General features: G+C 44.9%; 1 protein-coding gene across 1 annotated transcript; it reads left to right on the top strand.

Moving 5' to 3' along the window:
• The first annotated feature begins 406 nt into the window (after positions 1 to 406).
• Positions 407 to 26,308, top strand: cltca (clathrin, heavy chain a (Hc)). The gene is made up of 30 exons (XM_068330567.1): positions 407 to 703; positions 8,252 to 8,459; positions 11,810 to 12,078; positions 12,166 to 12,327; positions 12,440 to 12,553; positions 12,968 to 13,141; positions 15,127 to 15,324; positions 15,450 to 15,650; positions 16,045 to 16,197; positions 16,291 to 16,413; positions 16,966 to 17,103; positions 17,204 to 17,368; positions 17,477 to 17,657; positions 18,099 to 18,262; positions 19,213 to 19,338; positions 19,419 to 19,561; positions 19,652 to 19,886; positions 19,976 to 20,098; positions 20,183 to 20,328; positions 20,451 to 20,634; positions 20,728 to 20,920; positions 21,118 to 21,275; positions 21,367 to 21,639; positions 21,725 to 22,042; positions 22,161 to 22,292; positions 23,039 to 23,149; positions 23,228 to 23,398; positions 23,479 to 23,700; positions 24,789 to 24,864; positions 24,969 to 26,308. Exons 1-30 carry the CDS (start codon positions 662 to 664, stop codon positions 25,100 to 25,102), a joined length of 5,037 nt encoding a protein of 1,678 aa, XP_068186668.1. The 5' UTR covers positions 407 to 661; the 3' UTR covers positions 25,103 to 26,308.

Here is a 26,308-nt window from a genome sequence, read left to right as displayed (position 1 = left end):
GTGCATGCATGTGAAATCTATTTGAAACAGCCTACAAATAATCCGGAAGTTGTAGTTTATGGATTCAAGAAAAAGTTGAATGGTTGCTTGAGTGCAGGGAGCTCTGATTGGCTGAGAGGAACAAGTGTACCCTACGTAAGGCTGACGTTAATTTGCAAAGACGAATGATGTGGCAAAAATCAAAGGGCGAATACAAACAAGTAGTTCCAGATTCACATTTGTTATTTCACATTTTTTGGTAAACGTTTAGTCTCTTTATTTTGTATTTCGAAGAAAATTTGAAACAATTTAAACCTAACAATTAGATAGAAATATTATGGGCTGTACGGCATTTTAAAAAAGTGTGACGATGTATTCATCCGCCTTATGAGTGCACTTCCATTTCCGGGATGTTTTCTCTGCTGTCCAGCCTCCATCGCCATTGCAGGTCCAGGGAGTCGGTGTAGTGGCAGTTGTCGGCCAGGGAAGCCCGCAAAAGTCAACAGTTTAAGGACGATTAACAAAAGTGCCATCACACCGACAGTACGTCTCGCACCAGAATTAGAATTTATTCACTTAAACTTTAGATTAGAGTCTCCCTGGCTGTCCGGCTAGGATCTGAGAGAAGAAGCCGTAGTTTGTTAGCATTACAAGAAACCGGAGGAGAGTGAGAGGAACCGCCATGGCTCAGATCCTGCCTATTCGCTTTCAGGAGCACCTGCAGGTACGTGGATGAATGGTCAAATCATAATGTAAAGTTTATCCACATTCTGTTCCCGCAAGAGTTTCTAAGTGGCTTCGTTGACTTTTCAAACTCAAGCTAACAGTTGCTAACGAGCTAAGTAGTTAGCTTTTGCTACGCTAACTAGCTTGGCAGGGTGGATGACGTTTATCTTGGTTAGCATCAAGCCGTGTTGCTAACACTTTCATTAGCCACCCATGTCTGGGATATAAATGACTCAAGCTGGCGGCACTAAAACATCAATTATATTTGTATTAATATTAAATTCTAATTGAAACCAAAGGGTAATAAATGTGTTTTCTGTCATATCCGCCTTTCTTTGGGAGAAAGTGTTCGTTTTCGCGAAGTTGTCAATGCTAGGGTACAGATGGTGGCTGTCAATGCTACGATAACAAATATTGTTAAATTTGACACATTTAATAAGTTCTACATTATATGTTCGAATAGTAGGATACAACACTTATCATTACATAGTCAAATGATGGAAAGAAAGCTAAATATATTCTCATTTTTCCAGTAAACTTATTTGTATGACGTTGACGCCACCTTTCTATAACTTTGAAGCGGTTGTGTGACTTCAGACGACAGAACGTAGAAATTATCACGTGATGTCAATCCCGTCTACCCAGGCTTTATGACACCGGAAGACTTTAACCTTTAATTATGTTAAATTGACTTAATTTTGTCTGTGAGGCAAACATCTTGTGATATTCAAGTAGTATTGCTGCTGTTAGTTAAACAATCAAGTACCCAACAGGCTATATTACATTTTTTGAGTATTAAAAAATGGTTGGTATTTGCCTTTATCGTACAGCCCCAGTCATTAACTGGACTTGTTTTAAATGGCCACACCTTTAAATTGACCCCAATAACATCATAACTGACATCTGGTCAGATTCAGGAAGCGAAAGCTTTTACTTTTAGAACTCCTCAAAACTAACACCAGTGCTTACCTTTAAGATGTGATTCCGTTAAATTTTATCAACCTTTAAGATTCCAAACAAGTGTGAAATTACTTTTCAGTCATTTTTGTATTCTCGTTTGAGTACGGTAAGCTTTGAGACTGACGTTAAGCGTCTTTACAGACAATTTAGAAGTGACAGTTCAGCTTTACTTGTATTTTACTCATTCCGTTTCTAAGTTTGTCTTTGCTCTACGCTTGATAGCTGTGCTGCCACTGGCACCTGAAGTTGGCCCTGACCTTAAGTAAGAATTCAGTGAATGTTTGACCTGAGGCCTCACGTTCTGAGGTCTTCCTGCTACTATGAGAGCTGTTAATTGAAAGATCAGTGGTTCTGGTTTCGTTCAGCAGGTAGATGCTGTTCTCAGAGTTCGTTTTTGGTGAAAGATCAGTACAGCACATCACTTTCCATCTTGTATAGGATTGTAGTAGATTAGTTAATATGTAGATCCATCATAAGAGCGTTTTGAGTTTCAGAAACTTATAGAAAAGTCTTATCTTCATACAAATACAGTGAAATTACTTAAAAATTAATTTTGGTATCCTTTGTCAGGTTAGCTGTAGGAGTGGAAGTGATAAGGAAGTGGGTAATGTGTATTGAATTTTATTTAACATTTCATCTTCAGCCAAGGTATAACTTTGTGTGATCGTGATCAGTCAGATAGCTTTAGTAAGAATGCTTATATTATATTTTATGTAATAATCCCACCAGTTGTTGGATTTTAACCCCTTTACCTAGCTCTCGTTTGTTTCATGCAGAAAATCAGCTGGTTTACATGACCTCAAGTCTATTCTACATTTTATAATGTCAAACATACCGATGTGTTTCCTTGTTTTGTATTAATAAATTTCTGATTGGTTCACCATATTTTATATCCATTATACGTCCATTCATTATGTTGGCTGCCAGTTCTGTCAGACACAATGCTGGCATGATTTTTAACACCTAAGGAGCAGACTGAAAGCTGTCCTAGCTAATTGGTACTGACAGGTCACATGATCCTGCACAGACCAATCTGATCAGTTTATAGTTCAAAGCTGTTCCAAGTTGCAGGCTCAGCGAGTCATGTGCAAATGTCCTGTAAAATGTGTTGAACTTGTGATAGAAGTCACATATGTAGATATTGTAGTTCATATTTGTCCAGAACTGATGTCTAGATAAAGTTTAACTCTTGTGTCCCGTTGACTTAAGTTTAGCATGAAGTTTATGTAGGACAGATAAAGCAAATGGAAGGTAATGACTATTTATTTATTGTATCCCACTAATTCAAACAAATCCATGCATACATGGTTGTTACCTAGACATTTTAGGGTTTTCTTTTTAATTTTTCTGTACTTTTCTGTAGAGCCAGATGTTCATAGGTGGCACTAGTGCAGATATATACCTTTGTCTGTTGTCTTCATTTCACCATCTTTCTCCTTCCCCTTCAAACTTAATGTGTTCGCTCTCATCCTGTCAAATTGCACAGCTTGCAGTTTCATATATCATCCATTTCTGTAGTGTGTAGTGTGGCGTGGCTCAAGGTTGTGATGATAACCACGTGTCCACAGTTTAATGGTCATGTGATCCTTACTGCGTGGTCAAGTTCATTATTCTACTATTATCAACTTCAATCGTTCTGTGCTGGATCAGTGTCATGCTATTCCACTGCACAAAGCATTGGAGCTCATGGCTTTCACACGTAAAAGCCTTTGATTGGGGATTGAAGTCAGGAACACGGCTCCTGGTTTGTGTTCTGATTCTCCCAAGAGATCATGGGACAGCGATTCATTTGCCTGCTTTCAGTTGGTTGTTTTTATTAATTTTCAGAACTTTAAATTCTACATAAACTAAGTTGAAAATAAAGTGAGATCTTTGGTCAGGCCCCTCTTATCCACTTGGGATTTTCTTTCAGTCATTATTCTGTTTTTAGTACAGCAGCTGAGCTGCATGCGTAGACTTGACAATCTTCAGTATCAAAATACAAAATTAATGTGGCATGTAGTGTTTGTGTTGTGACTGGTTGCTGCAAATAAGAGTGGGATGCCAAGTTTACTGAAGGGAAATAACTAGAGACGTTCCTTGGTTTTTATGAACTGCCACACTGCAGCATCGATCTAAAATCATGAAAGTTATTCTCACAATGAATTATCCTTGAATACCTCTTTTATGGTCTTTTATTCAATTTTAGCTCACCAAAATAGTTAAAAGTCTGATAATACTAAAATGAAAATACATCGTCTGAAGATGAAGAACCATTCATTGGCAGTGCACTTCGACATTTAGACTATCATTTAAAAGCTTAAGTCGTGGCTGGTTGCCAGGTTGGTGCTCGGATCTCTAATGACAGCACGGTTCCCACATCATGTTGACAAAGGCTCCTTTACAAACAGTAATTTGTAATGAGTGTGAACAAACAAGTTTCCTTTCTGGTGCTATGCATGTTCTGTTGGCTTTTGGCAGGTAAAACAAAAATTTAAGATTAACTCGTGTATTTGGCAAGTATTATGTGACATGCAAGCTTTAATGACAGCTTAATGTTAATTTACATTCACTGGATACATGATTGTTTTGTGAGTTTACATAACATGCTGTTACATCCACATTAGACCCGTTACAAAACACCTGCAAAGTACATTTTATATGTGTAGTCCCGATGTTACCCATAATGCTAAGTGGTGGTTTATCAAGCAGATCTGCCTCTTCCCTATTGTTGTTATTGCTACCTTTCCTAACAGTTATTAAAGCATTTCATCACTGCTGTCATGAGCATCAGTAAGCACCTGCTGGCTCAATGTTCTCTGATCCTGATTTTTAATGTTGTGAATAACATGTTGTTTTAGCGGCAAAGAATAAAATCATTCCCAGGATGATATAAATACACTTCAGCTGTGTGTGGAAGGTGGAAATAGTTGGGATTGACACAACAGTAACGCCATTATTTAAACAAAGCCCCATATGTTATTGTATGAGGCTGAAATGTGGTGAAAATGTAATAATATTCATATAAATGTGTAGTAAGATGCTTAAAGGCTAAGAAAGCATTCAGTTGTCTGTTCAAAATCAATCATATAATTAAGATTTGACTATGATATTTGACAGCGCATTAGATTCATCATGTTATAGCACGTCTGTGCGTATTTTAACATTTGCCGGGTTGCAGGTGCAAGCCGTGCTCTTTAACTATCACCTGAGCAGTTCTACAGGTTGCACTTTGACCTGTGTTAGTAGAAGCAGACCAGCTGATATCCCGTGACAAACCGTGGAGTGCACAGATCTGCTGTGCACGTGAGATTCTGCAGCTCTGTTCTAAAGTAAGATAAAGCTCTCATTTGTGGGGGAAAAGGGAAACTGCATTTCCAAAACCACCTCAGCAGAACTGGCCTCTGGAGTGGAGATGGATGAGGTCCAGATGGACGGACATGTCTTGCTTCAACCCCCTTTCCCTTCAACCGCTTTTCATATCTTTAGTCGGTCACATGTCCCCCGCCAGCATCACATGATAGCGGAGGAGGCAGGCCTGTTGTTTCAGTTCAGGCAGACAATGGGTCCCTGGTTTCCTGTTGTGAGCGCTGTAGCGAGGCACTGCAAGCCTCAGCACATTACAGAGCACATCCTTCTGCCCTCCCTTGAACTCCTGCAGGACGCGTCAAGAAGCTGATCTGCTGAGCAAGATGCTGCTTTCCTTTCAAGGAATAACTTACAGGTTAAATCAACAGAGTTCTTAGGAATAGTTCAAATGAAAAATAACTATGTTTACATCAGTGGTGCAGCAATCGACTCGAGATTAGACTGTATTGACCAGGATTGGCTAATTTCAAATATGAGTGAAGTCTCCAGGTGAAGGTTCCTCACCTCGTTTTCTGGTTAGCCATCATTTTCTGATAAAAACTTGGAATTTTCCAGGATTAAAGTGGCTGTGTTTTGGTCAACAGTGTACTTGCTTGCACACTGAACGCATCTGAAAATAATGCATACTTCCATCCTCTGAGTGAAGGATTATTGAAATCTGTCCATTTATGACACAAAGCGGGGTTAGCTTTAGTCTATTTGGCAACTGCTGCAATCCAGCTGCTCATTTTATGTCTCTAATGGACCTTTTGAATTTCATTTTGTCGCTGTAATAAAATTCTGTTGCACACATGTGTCAACTTACACATTCTGAAGAGTTGTTGCAGATTGGAAGTTGCTCAGCTCTGCTGTTGGTTGTAGATCATATTATCTAGGGTGAATTATGTTAACTACATCTTCAGTAAACCACCTAGTGAGTCCACAGCACATGATTGCACTGATTGCCTGATGGTATCTTGATAAAATTACTGGGTCTGGATAGTTTTTTAGCCGACATTAATTCGGTAATGATCATGGGTCCGGCGGCGCAGAAGTTCTGTTTTGCAGACATCAATTTGGGACGTGCTTAATTATAATAAATAATTTTAAGGCTCACCTCTGACATGGATTGAGGCCAATGGGAGTGAGTCACAAGACTAATGATAGTAAATCATTGTGTAATATTGAGTCACATTACGTCAGATGCAGTTGTTTGTGTAAATTTTTCTTCTTTTTCTTATCAGATATGGTATTAAGTTTTTCATAAGTGATTAATTTCCCAACTTTTACTGATCGCCTTGCAAGGGAATACATCAATCTCTCACACTTCCTTTAGATCGCAGCATTGTTTACTCACTGTAGTTTTTCCACATTAACCCTACACAAAGCTGTGGTCTAGTCCAGCAGTCTACCACTGCAGCTGTTTCTTTATTCTAAGAGATAAATGCACCACCTTGGGCCGCGCTGCCTTTTCCTGTTTTAATTAGTTCTTGGTGTCTGACCCCAAAGTAGATACCAGTTGGAAGAGCAACAACAATCTCAATCTAAATCTCAACATGTCATAATAGAGCTAATCTACCTCTTCTGATTGATACGCAGACAAACTAGTCTAGTTTACAGAAGTAAGAGACTGGATTTAACGTTAAACATTATTTAACAGTAAGTTTCAACCATCATGGACTTTTTATGGTGCTCAATTAAGCAATGTTGTATTTCTACTTATCACAGAAAAGTGTGTATGTTAAAAGTATATTCTCTGCAGTATCATTATTTTTGTGTTACCATAGTAAACAATGGTGGTGATTATAGGCACAAAAGCAGCGATGACATTAATGTATGATGTCACCCTCCACTGTTATAATAATCATCAAAAGCTAGTCAACAGCTCACTACAAACCAGGATTCGGTTATTTCCTCATAGCTGACGATAACACTCGTTCTGTAAGGTCATTTTTCACAATGTCATTGAGGGAGAACCAGGTTACACACCAGTGAAAGAATGTGGGTGGGGCTGGCCTGGTGTGTGTGTCATGTCATTGATAAAAGGTGGTCCCATTTCGTTAAGCAGTTCCAGGAACTGCGGTTCGTGTTTGCTGATTAGGACTCGACTGCAGTGAGCGCTGAATAGTGGAGCAAAATGTATCATTAGCAAGTCTAGAAAGCATTTTGACAGCGATCCAGAGTTTACAAAACGCTTGAGTGACCACAAATGATGTCTTTTCAGGTGAATGGTGGGGAAAGTCAAGCAGTTCTAAAGAAAGTTACCTTCCTATTTTGTGTCATATTGCACAAAGTCAAAATTATATCGTCAATTATTATCAGGTTCTATCTTCTACTGTCTCGTTTGATGGAGAAGTCATGCCCCCGATGCCATCAGTTATTTGTAAAACTCTTCTGCACTGAAAGAAGTTACGAAAGAAGAGGAAGCTGTCGCTGCAGAAATGTCATTGTACAAAAGAATATTGGTAGTTTCATTTCCTTCAAGTTTACTCCACAACATCGTTGTCATTCGCAGTTTGTGGACAGGAAGACTTTTTAGTTCTGTTTTTCCCCTGATTTTGAAATGTTCAGTGTTCTTAACATTTGGTTGGTAAGTAGTACTTTCATGTCATGATGCATTTCTTTCTCCTTGTGCTGCTGTCTTAACCTTTCTGCTCGAGCCAAACCTTCAGCAGGTAGTGCTTTGTCAGGGTTCATGTGGGCAGAACTTGCTGGTATCTTTGTGCAGCATGGTACTTTCACCCATGTCCTTTGGGGTTTTTTTGTTTGCAGGCTAAACCTATTTTTAGTCTGACGTTTTTTTTCTCCTGGGACACCAGTACAATTCAAACAACACCACTGAACTGCGGTGGTTCGATTGACTTACAATCCCTTTTTTTCAAATAAGTTTTTCATGTGAATATAATCCTTCATCACAGGTGTTAATGGTGAAGTAGTCCTCATTCGGTCATGGATGACTCAGATTTTACAAACTGCATCTTGAATAAATGCAGTTGGTTGGATGGAGTAAAACTTTAATGATCCTTAACATGATTGTAGTTTCTTCTTTTTCCAATTTGTTTAGAACTTTATTTTGGTTTTATTGTCCACCATGCCCGGTTGGATTGAGGTTTGTGAATAAACTGAAATGGGAGCATGAACATGATGCCATTGACAAGAAATATTGAAATCTTAAAGATGACATTGATATTCTTCCCAGGTTATGTTGAACTTAAACCTTGAACCTAATGTGACTCCATGTTCTTTCCTCTTATGTTAGCTCCAAAGCTTAGGGATCAGTCCTGCCAACATCGGCTTCAGCACCCTCACCATGGAGTCAGATAAGTTCATCTGCATCCGGGAGAAGGTGGGCGAGCAGACGCAGGTGGTGATCATTGACATGGCCGACCCCAACACGCCCATCCGCAGGCCCATCTCAGCCGACAGCGCCATCATGAATCCAGCCAGCAAGGTCATTGCACTAAAAGGTAAGGCGGCGTTTTTGGATTTCATTGATCCCATTTCTCTAAATCTGTGATGGGAAAACCCAGAGAGAATGACACCAGTTTACTTTAGTATTGACTTTAAACAAACTCCTTTTTAAGTCCTGTAGCATTTAGTTCTGACATGTTTTTTCAGCACATTACACATAAACTTTATCCATTTAATGATATTTATCCAGACTTTACATTTATGTCCACACATTCAGCTGAATTAATTCTTATTGGCCAACATGTATGTTTTCTCCAAACATTTGTCCTGTAAATATTCCAAATAGCATATTTTTAATTCTTTTGTCCAACATCCATGATTGCTTTGACTTTTTTTTGTTGTTGTTTTTGTTTTTGTCCTTTCTATGTTCGTTTTTTTCCTTTACTGCTTTCTTATGTGTTTGCAGACGGTGAGTTGAAATTTAACTACTTTGTTGTGAAGGTAGAATCCTGTTTTCAAGGCCATATTTCTGAAATTATCCCATGAACAATTGCTCTCAATAGTAAAGAAATGAAACACATGGTCTATATTGATCTCAGCCTTCCACCATTGTGTCTTATTGGGACTGGCCTAAGTTAATGGACTGGCATTTAATAGCTACTGCTTCTTAACCTATCTCTGGGTTATTCTGCCTTCCACGTCATAGCCAGTGAATATTTCTTCGTAAACAGGATTTAGCTTTCACAGCCATATAGCTTGCTGGCATTCCATCATTTTTATTACATGTATAAGTGATTTAGAGCCTGTTTTACGTGTGGTAATGCTTCAGGTAAAATGATTTCATTTTAATTCACATTTCTTAATTTTTCATGTGAAATCCATGTCTTATTCCATCCACGTGACGTTGTGACTACCCAAACCTGTTGTTTCATCTTTTTTTAGCAAGTATCCATTCATTTAGCATCTCTTAGCAAACTTATGGATCTCTTTACCGATCACTGAACATTGGAATTAGCTCTAGCATGTATATAATATCTGAATTTGAATTTATATGGGAAATCAGATGGCATCTTGTGTTGAGCTGATTTGATTTCACACATGCTGATTGGACTGAATTCCTAGGTGAGTAGTGAACAGGTAGCAACACCAGAAGTTCATCTCTTTAGGGGGGAAAAGTAGAGTTAAGGAGCATTTAAGGTGATCCAACATCCCAACATTAATCCTCAACATTATATTTCTACTTTTCTGTGCAGCTCTTAGTTGAGTCTATTTCCAACTTAATGACACTTTATGGGCATAATTAAATTATTCTCCCCTTGTAAATTTTACCAGTATAATTTTGTAATACCAGATCCAAATTATGAATATCAAGTAAACATGCTGGTTTGTTTGGGGCTTTAAAAAAAGGACATAAGAGCATGTGAGTTTCTTTAATGAAACCAGGAAAAATAATGAGTCCTATTGAATAATTTTTGTTATTGGCATTCCATTCATCAGCCACAGGAAATGAGTTGTGTCTTTAGTACAATCCCTCAGCATTGGCTCTGTTCCATTACCTTTCTTAACTTACAGGGTCAGTAGTGAGTGCCGTTCTAGATCCTCCCACCGTCGACCACCGCTGTTTTTCTTGCTCAGTCGAGCACAATGACGCTTCTCAGCCAACGTTGTCATGTGACCCGAGTCTTAATCTCTTCATATAACCATCTCTGAAGGACTGACACAGTTCACACACAAACTGCTGATCACCAATCAATCAGAATTCCTTTGCTTGCTCTTTAAAATCTGGCTGCTTCCTGCTGCGAGCGGTCCACACTGCTGATTCTTCTCTGATCTGGTGGCTCAGTTGTGGCAAAAGGACCTTGATTGGTTGTGCTAACAGATTGATCTTTGCTTTTTCTTGTGTTGAGAACTCAATAATGAGCAAACAAGGAAGTCACACTGCTTTTTGATTAAGCTTTATCTCGCTAAATTAACCCAAACTAATAAACAAAAAAATCCAGGTGAGTGAACCTCCGTTGAACCTTTTTTCTTATCGATAAACGTCAATGAAAGTAGTTCAACTTCAGGTGAACATGGTTTAAACCTAATCATTGATTAAACCAACTACCACCCCTACAAAACCTCAGAGTAGCTGAAAATATACTCTTCCTTGTAATTATTTCTCTACTTATCTTTTAAACTGGTGTACTTTTAGATATATTTATATTCATATAGACACCGATCAGCCATAACATTATGACCACTATCTGTTTATAATGACACCTGTTTACTGGGTGGGACATATGAGGCATCAAGTGAACACTTTTCCCACCAAGTTAGCAGGAAAAATGGGCAATCGTAAATACCTGGTCTCACTGTTGCATGCTGGGAGCAAAGGCAAGGATTGCAGTGTGTTACGTTTGGGTGTATCGCTGCAGACCAGTCAGGGCGCCCATGTTTACACCTGTCCAGCGAGCCGTCCAATGGGAGAAGGGATGCTGGTCTGAACACATACTCAGATTGCCCAGATTCCAGTGCATCTGTGTGATGTTCTGTTTAAAAAAGTCAATCCATGAGGCCCCACCTCTCCTGGTAGCTTCTGGGTCCCTAATGTCTCAGCACACCTTCAGATTTAGTGGAGTCCATCCCCCCCGAAGGTCAGGGCAGCAGCAGGTGTTCATAATGTTATGGCGGATTGGTGTCTAATCATATTTAACCCTGGTGCAGATGTGGTTGCCTTCTTTGTGAGTTGTTTCGTGGTTCCATCCTCTATCTGCTGTCTATCAGTCTCTGGTTTAGGATACGGTGGGCCGTTTAGTCTTGCATAAATATACGTTCCATAACCCGAGTACATTTGTTCAGTATCTTTCCAGAGCTGTTGTTAGTTTGGTATCATAGTGAGCTGTATCCTCAACTCATAGTTTGAAGAAATAGGAATGTACAGCCTGTAATTAAAGTTAATTTTTCTTTCTGTTCAAGTTTTCATTTACTTATTTTTTTGTTCAGTTAGTTTGGTCCTTGACCTGCCAATTCATAGTTTTCCAATAGAGCTTGAAGTTCACTTACTAGACACAATAACAGCCCGTGTTGCTTCTCTGGGGGTGGGGTGGGGGGTGGGGGAGGTAAAACTGAATGTATTTGTTCCATTCTTTCCTGTCTTTTCACTACACTTCCAGTTTGAAACATTTTCTCACTACGGCATGAACGGCTTCCTCTTTCTCTCCGTCGTGGTGTTGTTGTCGCTTAATGAGCTTTAAGCCATGACGACCATTTTTTTGTTCCTTTTTTTTTTCAAATTTGCATCTCCGTCTTCTTTTGAAATTTGGTGTTTCCTTTCCTGTTCGCGTATGTTTGGACACACTGCTACCAGGAATGATAACGTTGCTCCGGGGCATCGCTCCTTCCCCCTTTTCTCCCCCCCTTCTAGCCGCCAAAACCCTTCAGATCTTTAACATAGAGATGAAGAGCAAGATGAAGGCGCACACCATGACGGACGACGTCACCTTCTGGAAGTGGATCTCCCTGAACACGGTGGCGTTGGTGACTGACACTGCCGTCTACCACTGGAGCATGGAGGGCGACTCGCAGCCTGTGAAAGTTTTTGACCGCCACTCCAGCCTCGCTGGCTGTCAGATCATCAACTATCGCACCGACGCCAAGCAGAAGTGGCTCCTGCTCATCGGAATCTCAGCCCAGGTAGCTTCCTGCTGACCGTCGCTACACAGAGGCTTGACTTTTAGCTTTTCTGGGTATTTATACGTAGTATTTTGCATTTTTTCTCAGCAAAATCGGGTGGTGGGGGCCATGCAGCTCTACTCTGTCGACAGAAAGGTTTCCCAGCCCATCGAAGGCCATGCTGCCAGCTTTGCCCAGTTCAAGATGGAGGGAAACGCAGAAGAGTCGACTTTGTTCTGCTTTGCCGTCAGAGGCCAGGCCGGAGGAAAGGTGACCGATGATCCTTCCATGTCTGGGGGGGGGGGTCGATGTATTTCATCGATATTCTAATAGAAGATCCTCCCTGAGTCTCTTCCTCTGTTCTCTCTCTGGTTGGATGCAGTTGCACATCATTGAAGTGGGAACACCACCAACTGGCAACCAGCCATTTCCAAAGAAAGCAGTCGATGTCTTCTTTCCTCCAGAGGCCCAGAACGACTTCCCTGTGGCCATGCAGGTGTGGACCGGGCTCAGATGGCCGTCACTTCAAAAAAAAAGTCTAAATAGACATTAGTTTGAATTTATTCACATTTACTTTACTATCGAATGGGCTTGACTGAACGTGGAGATGTTTTTAGACCCTCCACAAGGGAATAAATCCAACTACCCTTCTCTGTGTGGACCAAACAGGCCCTGGCCTGACTTGAACACACATTAATGAGTTATTAGCTTTGTAGTTTTTGATTTATTTTGAGGGATTTATGGGAACACATGGAATTTCATCACATATTTGTGCATTAATTCTGTTCTTTTTCTCTACTTCTGCCGTGTTAAACCATAATTTCGCCCAGAGCAACGAAGCAAGTGTTGTTTTTTTCCCCAAAATCGTATATCTTGTATAGACGTAAGATTTTATCTTTGATTTTGACAGATAAGCTCCAAACAAGACGTGGTTTTCCTCATCACCAAATACGGCTACATCCACCTGTACGACCTGGAGACGGGAACCTGCATCTACATGAACCGCATCAGCGGAGAGACCATCTTTGTTACGGCGCCGCACGAGGCCACTGCAGGCATCATCGGAGTCAACAGGAAGGGACAGGTACGTCCGCTCGGCATCAACACTGTCCTCCTCCTCACTCCCATCATGCGCTGTCCAACTCCCACGCGCTTCATTTCATTTAAAAGAACACATATTGACATTATCAGGCGTGTACAAACAACACCCCTTTGTTTGCTGGTCATCGTCTTTTTGCCAGGAAGCGTTATAAATAAACAAACGTGTCACGTTTCACACGGAGGTCCGGAGGCGCTCGCGGCGTTTTTTTGTGAATCCGAACTGGATCCAGCCAGCTGATGAATAATGTTCCAGCCGGGCCACACACACACCACATCAATAATGGAGCGAGGAGAGGAAAGCCGATCCAAGGCAGTGATGGATCTCGCTGTGTGAGGGAGCAGCGAAGTGTGTGGACACACACACACACAAACACAACAGGGACGCAGTGACCTGAGGGATAATAAACCGTTTGAGGCGACCCTCTGTGCCACCCGTGGAGTGGGTTGGTTAGCAGGAATGCTATTGGTAACCTGATGCAAATTAACAAAATGCATACAGTTGTCTACCTCTGCCTTCCATCAGATGAACACAGCAAAGAGGAAACCAGGAATTGATTTTTATGCGATCTGATATTCTGTCTCAGAAAGAGAGGACTCTTTCTCCGTGTCTCTATGAGCAGTTTTGACTTTAAAGATGTAGTTAAATATCTGTAGTGTGTCATTAGAGGCCTTTGGTTAATAATTAACGTTGCAGAAAGGAATGGCGGTAACGTGGTGAGAAACAAAATCAATACTGCTGCAAGGAAGTCTGCTAAGAACTTGATGTCACGGGTGGATGTGAGAAAAACTGCTAGCAGTCTGAACATAAGCCTCTTGACTCTGAGCCAAGCCTCCATCGCTCCGGTGTTTCTGTCACCACGCTGGTGAAAACGGTGCCATCATGAGCGACGACCTGATTCTGAGTGTGTTTCAGGATCTGTGATGCTTTTCCTTTTTTTGGGCACAGGCCAGGAAGTGAGAATATACTGTACAAGAGCTTTTCCTGAGGTTAACATGTAGTGATGGTGACAGCAATGCAGAACTGCCGCAAACACACACACACACACACACACTCACACACTAGAGAGGGAACACTCCTGGGCAGAAGAGGGATGTCTGCCCAGCAGTTTAATATTCCATGTGTGTGTCGGAGTCTGGGCCAGTCGATCACTCGATCCGACTGCTCGTGTGTCGTCTGTCACTCGCTCCTCGGGTTCTTCTGGTTCTGTTTTTTTTTTCTTCTTCCTATCAGGCTGAATTTGTTTAAAACAATTTTAATTGCTGTTGATTCTCAATCACGATTTCTTTTACTTTTAGGATTTGTCCGTCATTTTCTTTCCTTATTTCAGCCGTCTTATTTAATCCGCTCGTGTAACCCTGAGTGAAGCAACTGTCCTTCAGCGGCAGGAATAAAGGGGTCTAGTCACCCGTGTTAGAAGCTGGGGCACTGACCTGCAGGGCTTGTTTGTTGAGAGGCCAACACTGGTTGTCTTTCTACACCCCCCCTCAACCCCCTTCCCCTTTCCTTCATCCTGCTCTTTTCATTCGACCCATTCTTCCTTCTCTCTCTGTTGCCAGACTGCTCACAAAAGCCATGCGTTACACTGACCCACTGATGCTGCATTTGCATTCAGAAGCCACAACCGAAGGCCAGACAGACTTAATGGAGTTTAATGCCACCGTCTGTGGCTGCTGCTTCGCTAGCTTAGCTTCTGATAGAGGGATGGAGGAGGAACCAGACAATCCATCCTTAATCTGGCTGATTTGTTGGACTAGTTTAACTCAGTTTTACTAAAAATTATTGAGGTGTTGTGTGTCTACTTCCTATTAAATGGTAGTACATATGAATAGATTTTACATTCTAAGAACTCCTTTTAGACAAACTTTGTTCATGTTATTTCTCACCTGATTTAACCAGAAAGAGGAAGTTAACGTCGCTCTGCGTCATTTACAGTCATTCAACGTTCTACATCTTCCTCCTGAACTCAGGTGCTGTCGGTCTGCGTGGAAGAGGAGAACATCATCCCCTACATCACAAACGTGCTCCAGAATCCAGACCTGGCTCTTCGCTTGGCCGTGCGTAACAACCTCGCCGGCGCTGAAGAGCTCTTTGCTCGCAAGTTCAACAACCTGTTTGCTGCTGGGAATTATTCAGAGGCTGCCAAGGTTGCTGCAAATGCACCAAAGGTACGCGATCAGTTATCTTTGGTTCAGTCAACGGCAAATATGTGTGAAATGTGATCTGTGTTTGTTGCTTTTTGACCTACCTAGCTCGATCGTTTCAACTCCGGTCGACCTTTTTCCCCTCTCAGGGAATCCTGCGGACCCCCGACACCATCCGCCGCTTCCAGAGCGTCCCGACTCAGCCGGGCCAGACGTCCCCCCTGCTGCAGTACTTTGGAATCCTGTTGGATCAGGGCCAGCTCAACAAGTTTGAGTCTCTGGAGCTCTGCAGACCCGTCCTCCAGCAAGGAAGAAAGCAGCTTCTGGAGAAATGGCTGAAGGAGGATAAGGTATGTCAAATATTTATTTCAACCTACTCTTTTCAAAAGATTCTCTTCCTGATTTGCTTGTTTGTTTATAAAACTTTCTGTATTATCTTGGATCATGTGAGAGCTTTAAAACTTGTACATTTATGTTTCTAAGGTGCGTTTTTAGTAAAAAGTTACATTAAATTGACTCATTTTGTATTTATGTGTTTTATTTATCTGAGTCTGTTTTTCCCCACAGATCATAGAAAAGAGAACAAATACAAAAAAATCTAAAGAAAAACATTTAATTTGGTGTTTTTTAATATAATTATAAATGAAAAATAAAAATGAGAGCAATTACAAGAATATCGCTGTCAGATTGTTTTAAATTATTCTGATTGGCCTCCAGTGATCATGTGACTTGTCGACATTTCAGCTGGAGTGCTCTGAGGAACTGGGCGACCTCGTGAAGGCGGTAGATCCAACGTTGGCCCTCAGCGTCTACCTGAGGGCCAACGTTCCCAACAAAGTCATCCAGTGCTTCGCAGAGACCGGTCAGTTCCCCAAGATCGTCCTGTACGCCAAGAAGGTACGCAGACACACACAGGAGATGGAGATCAACGTTTTCTAAAGGAAGGGATTTGAACGATTGGTTTCACCGTGGATTTAAATCTCCTTCCAGGTGGGCTACACTCCAGACTGGATCTTTCTGCTCAGGAATGTGATGCGGATCAACCCAGACCAGGGATTGCAGTTTGCCCAGATGCTGGTGCAGGACGAAGAGCCGCTGGCCGACATCACTCAGGTCAGGGAGACGATCCTAGAGTGTGAAGCAGTTAGAGCACCCTGTTGGGAAACGAAAGAGATTCATTCATGCTAGTTTGGTTTGTGTCCCGCTGAGTCTTTGTGGTTTGGTTGAAACCAAAACACACGTTTCTAATCTAAGAAAACCAATGTGACGTCTTGAAATTAAACCTAAAACTCTGCTGGAAACTGGACGGAGCATTCAGACACACGCGTACCGATATCTGTCAGTGTCAGCTGTCCTGTAATGTAAAGGAAACGCGCCTCTTCCTTTGCTTTCCCACCACTGCAGACTTTCTGCAATGCAAAAGTCGCCTGCTGACACAGCATTATGTGTAAAGTGCTGTCCTAGCAGGGAACACGAGGTTTACAACGTATTGCATCAACCGTAGGAGGAGGAAATGTGTCGACTTTTATTCTTCACCGTGACTTTACCTCAAAATCAGAGGCGCAGAATCTAGAATTCTCTTTCAGGGATGTCCTGCAGGAGAACGTCGGCGTCATGGCGTCTCTTCGTTCTCGTGTTCTCACCGCTTTGCCTCTGTCTGTTCAGATTGTGGACGTGTTCATGGAGTACAACCTGATCCAGCAGTGCACCTCCTTCCTCCTGGACGCCCTGAAGAACAACAGGCCGTCTGAGGGACCGCTGCAGACCCGCCTCCTGGAGATGAACCTCATGCACGCTCCGCAGGTGGAGGCATCCACACGCCACTCAATTCAAAGAAATCCAACAGTTAGACGCAGGATGTTTTGATTCTAAACTTTGCTACTCCTGAATGTCGTAAATGCAGGTTGCTGACGCCATCCTGGGCAACCAGATGTTCACCAACTACGACCGCGCCCACATCGCCCAGCTGTGTGAGAAGGCTGGACTCCTTCAGAGAGCGCTGGAGCATTACACCGACCTCTACGACATCAAGCGCGCCGTGGTGCACACACACCTGCTCAACCCCGAGGTGCAAAACTCCTCTTTGACTCCAGTGCATTTGGTTTTTTTTCAGTAGCTCCATTGTGGGCTGTGTTTGTCCTGTGACCTACATCAACCCCACCCTCTCTCCACCCAGTGGCTGGTGAACTTCTTCGGCTCGCTGTCGGTGGAGGACTCTCTGGAGTGCCTCAGGGCCATGCTCTCCGCAAACATCCGGCAGAATTTGCAGATCTGCGTCCAGGTGGCTTCCAAATACCACGAGCAGCTCACCACACAGGCGCTGACGGAGCTCTTCGAGTCCTTCAAGAGCTTTGAAGGTGAGAGCCCTGGATTTTACTTCCATTATGTTTGGAGGAGTTAATTCTGTTACATATCTTATACGTCTACAGCCAAAAGTCACTCATAAAAACACCAATCTAATGGGATGAGTGTCAAAACAGGTACAGTATTTATTTATTTTGTGCATCCATTCGCTGCTGCCCCTGTATTTGACAGATGTCCCCTAACTATCAATGAGGCCCGAACAGAGGCAGGGTAATCAATAGTTTCTGCAGAATGGCCTTGTGGTGAATTAGTGCAGCCCTTTTACATTTACTGGAACGATGGAGCATAAAGTTAGACGTGATTTAACCGAGGGAGAGAAAAGCTGCAGTCGTGAAGCTAAACTTTAATGCCGCGTTTTACTGGAACCATTATCCGGTCTTTAAATGGGTCGGAGACGTTACTGGTTTATATAAAAGCGATTGTGTCTCTCTCAGGTCTGTTCTACTTCCTGGGCTCCATCGTGAACTTCAGTCAGGACCCAGAGGTTCACTTTAAATACATCCAGGCCGCCTGTAAGACGGGACAGATCAAGGAGGTGGAGCGGATCTGCAGGGAGAGCAACTGCTACGACCCGGAGAGGGTCAAGAACTTCCTGAAGGTGAAGCCGCAGGGATGGATGGAGAACGCTAACAGCTGTGTGTCCCTTTGTGTGTCCTTTCCTTTCTCTTTCTGATACACACACACACACACACACACACACACACACACACCCATTTCTGAAACATATAGTTAGTCTTAGGTGAGAATATTATTATTCTCTGTAGTGGATCCCCATCAGATCTGCCTTTATTGGTTAAAAATGTTCAATAATCCTGAATGCAGTCAATCTGTTTTGCTTTTCCTCTTTTGGCTTTGGAATATCAGGACATGTATCAGGTAATACACCCCCAACCCCCCCTCAATGCAGGACTTATCCCTTCTTTATGCTGCCGTTCATTCACACCCCTGTTACCTTTTTTTAAGCACCTGGGATGTGTATGGCGGTGTATATCCCTACACACCACAGCTCATACACCCACTGCGGTGCAACCGGTGCTCTGGGAGCGTTTTGTTGTCCTAGATATCGAGTGTGTGTGTGCGTGTGTGTGTGTATGTGTAACTGGAGCTGATGCTGGATACGTTGCGGTTTGGTGTGTCGTCCTGTAATAGGATCCCGGCGTCAGTGCGGTGTGTTGTTGGACGGTGTGCACGAGGTGCTCCATCCCAGTTTGTTCCTCCTGTGTGATTGTGGTCGGTAGTCGTGTGTCTGTGCACCAGTGCATTGTGGTCCGGAGGACGAGTGGTCAGTTCTGAACAGCTAGCGGTTTAAAAAGCCGCTGTTTAGCGTTGTTGTTCTGTGGCGTCCCTGTGTTTCCCCTTCATTGTCCTGTTGAACAAAACTTAGTGATTTCACTCTGTAGCTGGAAAATGATGTGAAACTCTCATCCACCGCTCAGTTTGGTGGTTAAAATGTGACGTTTGATGTTTTGTGACTTGTATTTTTTTTTACATTTTCTGTTTGGTTACCCTCAACAATCCTCTTTCCTTCCCCTTTTTCACGCCGGACAGGAAGCCAAACTCACAGACCAGCTGCCGCTCATCATCGTGTGCGACCGCTTTGATTTCGTCCACGACCTGGTCCTCTACCTGTACCGCAACAACCTGCAGAAGTACATCGAGATCTACGTCCAGAAGGTGACGTCCAGCGACCGGTCGTTCACTGTGACGAGTGTGAGACAAGATGAGATCACTAGATGTTTAATTGTGCGTTGTAGGTCAATCCCAGCCGTCTGCCGGTGGTAGTGGGGGGGCTGTTGGATGTGGACTGCTCAGAGGACGTCATCAAGAGCCTGATCCTGGTGGTCAGAGGACAGTTCTCCACCGACGAGCTGGTGGCCGAGGTGGAAAAGAGGAACAGGTGCTGCACCGACTCCTTTATCGTCAGATGATTAAGTTACGAAAACGTTCATCCTGAGACCCTCCCGTCGCCTTTTTTCTCCCCCGACAGACTGAAGCTGCTGCTGCCCTGGCTGGAGTCACGCATCCACGAAGGCTGCGAGGAGCCGGCCACCCACAACGCTCTGGCCAAGATCTACATCGACAGCAACAACAACCCCGAACGCTTCCTGAGGGAGAACCCCTTCTACGACAGCCGCGTGGTGGGGAAGTACTGCGAGAAGAGAGACCCCCACCTGGCCTGCGTGGCCTACGAGAGAGGACAGTGTGACCAGGAGCTGATCAACGTGAGCAGGACCTTCTTCTCGTTTCTTCATTTCATCTTTTTTTGTCGTTCTAGAACTGTAACTGGTCTCTTCTCTTCTTTTCATACCAGGTTTGCAATGAGAACTCTCTTTTCAAGAGCTTGTCTCGCTACCTGGTCCGCCGCAAAGACCCCGACCTGTGGGCCAGCGTGCTGCTGGAGACCAACCCCTTCAGGAGACCCCTCATCGACCAGGTTCGGTGAACACAAAACGACTGGGATCTGATTGGAAACGACCCCCCTTTGCTCCTCTAACCCCCCATTTTGTTTGTCCTTCAGGTGGTGCAGACAGCTCTGTCAGAAACCCAGGACCCGGAGGAGGTGTCGGTCACCGTCAAGGCCTTCATGACGGCGGATCTACCCAACGAGCTCATCGAGCTGCTGGAGAAGATCGTGTTGGACAATTCTGTCTTCAGTGAACACAGGTGTCCAGCGTCGACCGTCACACACAGCCCCCCCCGACGCGTCGACCGTCACACACACCCGACGCGTCGGGATCCAATCAGAACCAGAACGTGCTGACGGTTAAAACTTTTACCTTTTAAAGGAACCTTCAGAACCTGCTGATCCTGACGGCGATCAAAGCCGACCGCACCCGCGTGATGGAGTACATCAGCCGGCTGGACAACTACGATGCCCCCGACATCGCCAACATCGCCATCAGCAACGAGCTCTTCGAGGAGGCCTTCGCCATCTTCAAGAAGTTCGACGTGAACACGTCCGCCGTGCAGGTGAGTGGGGAAAAGTCTTGGAACGCGACAGGAAAACACCCGCAACGGATCGAAGAAAAACACCGATCGGTCGTGTTTCCTGTTTTCTCCCAGGTGCTGATCGAACATATCGGCAACCTGGACCGGGCGTACGAGTTCGCCGAGCGCTGCAACGAGCCGGCGGTGTGGAGCCAGCTGGCGAAGGCTCAGCTGCAGAAGGACCTGGTGAAGGAGGCCATCGACTCCTACATCAAAGCCGACGACCCCTCCGCCTACATGGAGGTAGTGCAGGCGGCCGACAAGAGCGGTGAGGGGAAAGAACGTCACTGGAGAAAAAAGTGATCGATCGGTTTGATCGGGGGGGGGGTTCAATCAAATCCTGTTAGCTTGTTTGTGCTGCTTTAATTAAAAGTAATCAATAGGAAGCGCATCGGCTGTAGAAAGTTGACGCAGTCAGCAGGAAGTTGTGTTTAGGCGTTGAAAGGGATCGCCCGTGTGTCTCAGGGAACTGGGAGGACCTGGTCAAGTTCCTCCAGATGGCGCGGAAGAAGGCGCGCGAGTCCTACGTGGAGACGGAGCTCATCTTCGCTTTGGCCAAAACCAACCGCTTGGCGGAGCTGGAGGAGTTCATCAACGGCCCGAACAACGCTCACATCCAGCAGGTCGGCCCCGCCTCGCCTCGCTGGGGCAACGCCGCCGCCGCCGCTTGGCGAACGATCCGCCGAGACGTAAACCTGTGTGTCGTGTGCGTAGGTGGGCGATCGCTGCTACGACGAGAAGATGTACGACGCCGCCAAGCTGCTCTACAACAACGTGTCCAACTTTGGGCGCCTGGCGTCGACGCTGGTGCACCTGGGGGAGTACCAGGCGGCGGTGGACGGCGCCCGCAAGGCCAACAGCACCCGCACCTGGAAAGAGGTGTGCTTTGCCTGCGTGGACGGAAAGGAGTTCCGGCTGGCCCAGATGTGCGGCCTGCACATCGTGGTGCACGCCGACGAGCTGGAGGAGCTGATCAACTACTACCAGGTACGGGGGGGGGGGTTCTGGGACCGGAAAAAGGTTTATTTTAAGGTTGATCATCCACTAATCCATCTCCACTCCTCCCTCTAAGGATCGTGGGTACTTCGAGGAGCTGATCACCATGCTGGAGGCCGCCCTGGGCCTGGAGCGCGCCCACATGGGGATGTTCACCGAGCTGGCCATCCTCTACTCCAAGTTCAAGCCGCAGAAGATGAGGGAGCACCTGGAGCTCTTCTGGTCCCGGGTCAACATCCCCAAAGTGCTGCGGGCGGCGGAGCAGGCCCACCTGTGGGCGGAGCTGGTGTTCCTGTACGACAAGTACGAGGAGTACGACAACGCCATCATCACCATGATGAACCACCCCACGGACGCCTGGAAGGAGGGGCAGTTCAAGGACATCATCACCAAGGTGCGCTTCCGTTTCATTTGTCATAAGAAGATGATGTGCTGTGAGGTCTTTGGGAAAAGACATCAAAGTGCCCCCCCTTCTGGTTTGACGTCTCCTCCTGCCCCCCCCCCCCCCTCAGGTGGCCAACGTGGAGCTGTACTACAAAGCCGTCCAGTTCTACCTGGAGTTCAAGCCCTTGTTACTGAACGATCTGCTCATCGTGCTTTCCCCGAGGTTGGACCACTCCCGCGCCGTCAACTTCTTCAGCAAGGTAACGACGACACGCCATCACGGAGGGAGGGTACGGCCTCAGATCAACACAACGGCGCTCGCGTCAGGTCATGTGACACGTCAAGGCTCGGTGATGTTCTTTTTTGACACTTTTTTAATTGTAAATTTAAATCAATAACAGAACAGGACAAAATAATGTAACTCAAAAACACAAACTTATCAGCTGATAAGTTCTTTCATTCTATTTCTGTATTAATATCATTGATGTTAATAAGAATATTAAAACTATCAGTGTTAATATTTAGTGTGTTGTTTTAAAGATAAATACGTCATCTTGTGTGTCAATTTCTCTATAATAGTTCAGCACAACATTTTGCTTCATATTGGCAAAATATAGTAACATAAATGTCTTTATTATATCATAACCCAGAATGTCAACAATAACTAAAGTATAAAACTAATAAACATGGGATTAATCCACATTTGGTAACGATGGAGACGGGCAGGAAGCGACGTGAACACAACCAGAGAGAACCACACGGCACGCGAAGGGTTAAAAATGATGGACGGAAGTCGCGTCGCGAGACGTTTCCCGTCGCTGCCGTTGAACGACGCGGCTCCGGCTTCTCGTAAAAACCGTCAATGAAAAGACGCGACGCGTTCGACCCGTCCAACGAGAAAACGCTGCCGTGAGAGTCGCTGAGCAGGAAGAAGATATCCAGAATCTTCATTGTGTGTGTGTGTGTGTGTGTGTGTGTGTGTGTGTGTGTGTGTGTGTGTCCACAGGTGAAACAGCTGCCGCTGGTCAAACCCTACCTGCGATCAGTCCAGAACCACAACAACAAATCTGTTAACGAAGCTCTGAACAACCTCTTCATCACTGAGGAGGACTATCAGGTAAGACGGCGCCCAAACGGACGCGCCGCCGCCGCCCCCCCGTTAACGCCGTAACCGATCCCTCCGCCCTCCCGACAGGCGCTGAGGACGTCGATAGACGCCTACGACAACTTCGACAACATCTCGCTGGCGCAGCGGCTGGAGAAACACGAGCTGATCGAGTTCCGGAGGATCGCCGCCTACCTGTTCAAGGGCAACAACCGCTGGAAGCAGAGCGTGGAGCTCTGCAAGAAGGACAAGCTCTACAAGGTAGAGCCCTCCCCACGCCGTCTAACCTCCACGCCTTTAACGCGCCGGACTGACCCTCCCTCCGCTCTGCCCCCCTCCAGGACGCCATGCAGTACGCGGCCGAGTCCAAGGACACGGAGCTGGCCGAGGAGCTGCTGTCCTGGTTCCTGCAGGAGAACAAGAGGGAGTGTTTCGCCGCCTGCCTGTTCTCCTGCTACGACCTGCTGCGGCCCGACGTGGTGCTGGAGACGGCCTGGAGGCACAACATCATGGACTTCTCTATGCCATACTTCATTCAGGTCATGAGGGAGTACCTCAGCAAGGTGGGTGCGCTCTGCTCCGGGCGGGGGGGGAGGGGTCGGACGGGTCCGATCCGTAGAGCAGACGCAGAAGATGAAACGGTTAGAGGTTCTGAAACCAGTCGTGATCTAGATGGAAGCGGCTTCCACTTGGGTTGTGTGTGTGTTTATCAGTCCTTGTGTTTTTCCCATGATCCTCCTCTCTTGCAGGTTGATGCAGTGAAGAATGAGGTGACCGTTAAACGCTCTGGTTCTGATCTTTGACGCTCTGAGCTCGACTCACTGGAGTCTTGAGTGTGCATGGTGTTATCTGTTGCTAGCTTTGTTGGCATTTTATTTTATTTTATTTTATTAAGTTTATTTTTCGGATTCTTCTTAAATGATGAGGAAATGACTCTAAATATCTTAATTTAGGAAAGATGAATGTTTGTCGGGAATCAGACGGACGGATCCGGCTGGAATTAGTCGGGTGATGTTTGAGGAACAAGTTCGACGTTAGAGGAAAAGCTCCGCCCACATCCAGCGGCTTGATGTTGGCTTTTGAACCTCTTTGCTGAGCTCCGATCAGTTCTGTGCGGCTCCGATCAGGAGTGTGTCTCCTCTCGGTTGTCGACAGCGTGTGTGTGTGTGTGTTCAGGGTTGTGTTGTTTGCGATGCTTCGTATTAACTCTAACCCCAGATAACGTTTTTTTTTTTTTTTTTTTGTGAAACGGGTTGATGTGTTGTCTTTGAGAAGCCTGTTGCAACCGAATGGGATGCTGGTGTTACCACGGCAACCTGCATTTAGCTTATTTGCTGCATCCGTCTTGCTGCCTGAAGTCGTCGTCTGAATCTATTCCTGCGTTTCTGATCATTCAATCGCTCGTCTGTGACGTTCGGACGTCTGTCGCCTCTTCCTGTTTGTCCTCCTGCGTTCTAAACCGGCGTCAGACGTTTTTTTTTTTCCTGGCTTCTGAATGAAACCAGTGGGGCTGAGTGAACACACGTGGACACACACGTGGACACAGTGAACACACGGCACGCGTGGCTGCTTGTTGTTGTTCTTTAAACGTGTTTACTCCTCCAGAACCCTCCACATGGTTGTAAATGTTGCCCTTTTGTTTGCTTTGCAGGTAGATAAACTAGAAACCTCAGAGTCCTTAAGGAAAGAAGAGGAGCAGGCGACGGAGACGCAACCCATCGTCTACGGTAACGACCCTCTGATGACCTCGTGATTTCTATTGAACCAAAGTCCAGCTGTGAGATCTGAAAGTCAGAGCCTGTGTGTGTGTGTGTGTGTGTGTGTGCTGCAGGCACCCCACAGCTGATGCTGACGGCGGGCCCCAGCGTCCCCGTGGCCCCCCAGCAGGCTTACGGCTACGGCTACCAGGCTCCTGCAGGATTCAGTCAGCCGGCAGCTCAGCCGGGCTTCGGCTACGGCATGTAAAGACCCCCCCTACCCCACCCTGGATCCCCCAACACCCACGACCCCTCGTCTCCACACACAGGCTGGAGCCACCATCCATCCGTCTCCCACAATCCTTCACCAGACACACCATTACTGTCCCACTCTGCCCCCTACTGGAAGCAGGGAGTACTGCAGACACATGTTTATTTTTTTTTTGTCAATTTTTTTTTTACTTCCTTCACCTCTTTTTAAAATATCATGAAGGACTCCGTTTTATTTTTGTTAAAGATTACATCACAAAGAATAATTTCTCACATTCCGCATTGACGTGGTCGTTTTCTTTTTGTCTATTTTATTTGAATGGGAAATGGTTTATGTACAATGGAGGGCTTGTGGGAAGAGCTAGTCCTCTTCTCGCTTTAAACAAACAAAAGGTCTGTTGTGAAGCATCTGATTTGCACTCTGTAGTGAGAAGAACTCATGTAGAACCTTTTTTTCCTGTCGGTGTGTGTGAGCAGCTTCTGTCCGATTGTAAAATGCGTTTAATTAATTGTATATTCAGACTCAGCAAATGCTAGTTCCTCTATATTTGAACACCAGACTGCCACTTCAATGACCAGGATCCTGAAACACTACGTTGCACCAGTCGTATCCCCATCCCCCCCAACACATACACACATACACACACACACACACACACACACACACACACAGAGTATTTCCAGGGAGGTGTGATTCTTTCCAGCGATGCCTAAGCAGGACTCTCCAAACAAACAGATTCACGTTTAGTTGTTCTTGATGAGACGATTCCACTTCAGGAGGGACTGCAGATCTGTTTATTTCACTAACCCCCCCACCACCACCACCACCACCACTCAAGTTCCTTCTTTGTGCTGCAATTTGTTTCTGCTGGATTCCATTTAAAGCCTCTGTCATTGAGTGTGCGGGAGAACTTTATTCTCCTCATGTCCTGTCAAGGGTGGCCTTTAACTTCTCCGGTTTGACCAGCTCGTCCGTCTCGGAGCCGTCACAGGACTCGTGGTGATTTGAAGTTTTTATTAAGGCTTGTGTGTATACAGGAAATCAATCATTAACTCCTTTGAACTTATATTCTTGTCTAAAATTACCTTTAGATTGAAATTGTGCACTTAAGATACATGATTGTGCATAATCAGGATAATAATGAATGAAACAGCGGTTTTGTTTTCCATTAAAAAAAAATAAAGGCTTCTTGTTTGTCAAGAA

This window comes from Antennarius striatus, chromosome 13 (assembly GCF_040054535.1).
Source record: "Antennarius striatus isolate MH-2024 chromosome 13, ASM4005453v1, whole genome shotgun sequence".
Lineage (NCBI taxonomy): Eukaryota > Metazoa > Chordata > Actinopteri > Lophiiformes > Antennariidae > Antennarius > Antennarius striatus.
The sequence above is the reverse complement of the archived record's forward strand: the minus strand, read 5'-3'. Positions and strand labels throughout refer to the sequence as shown.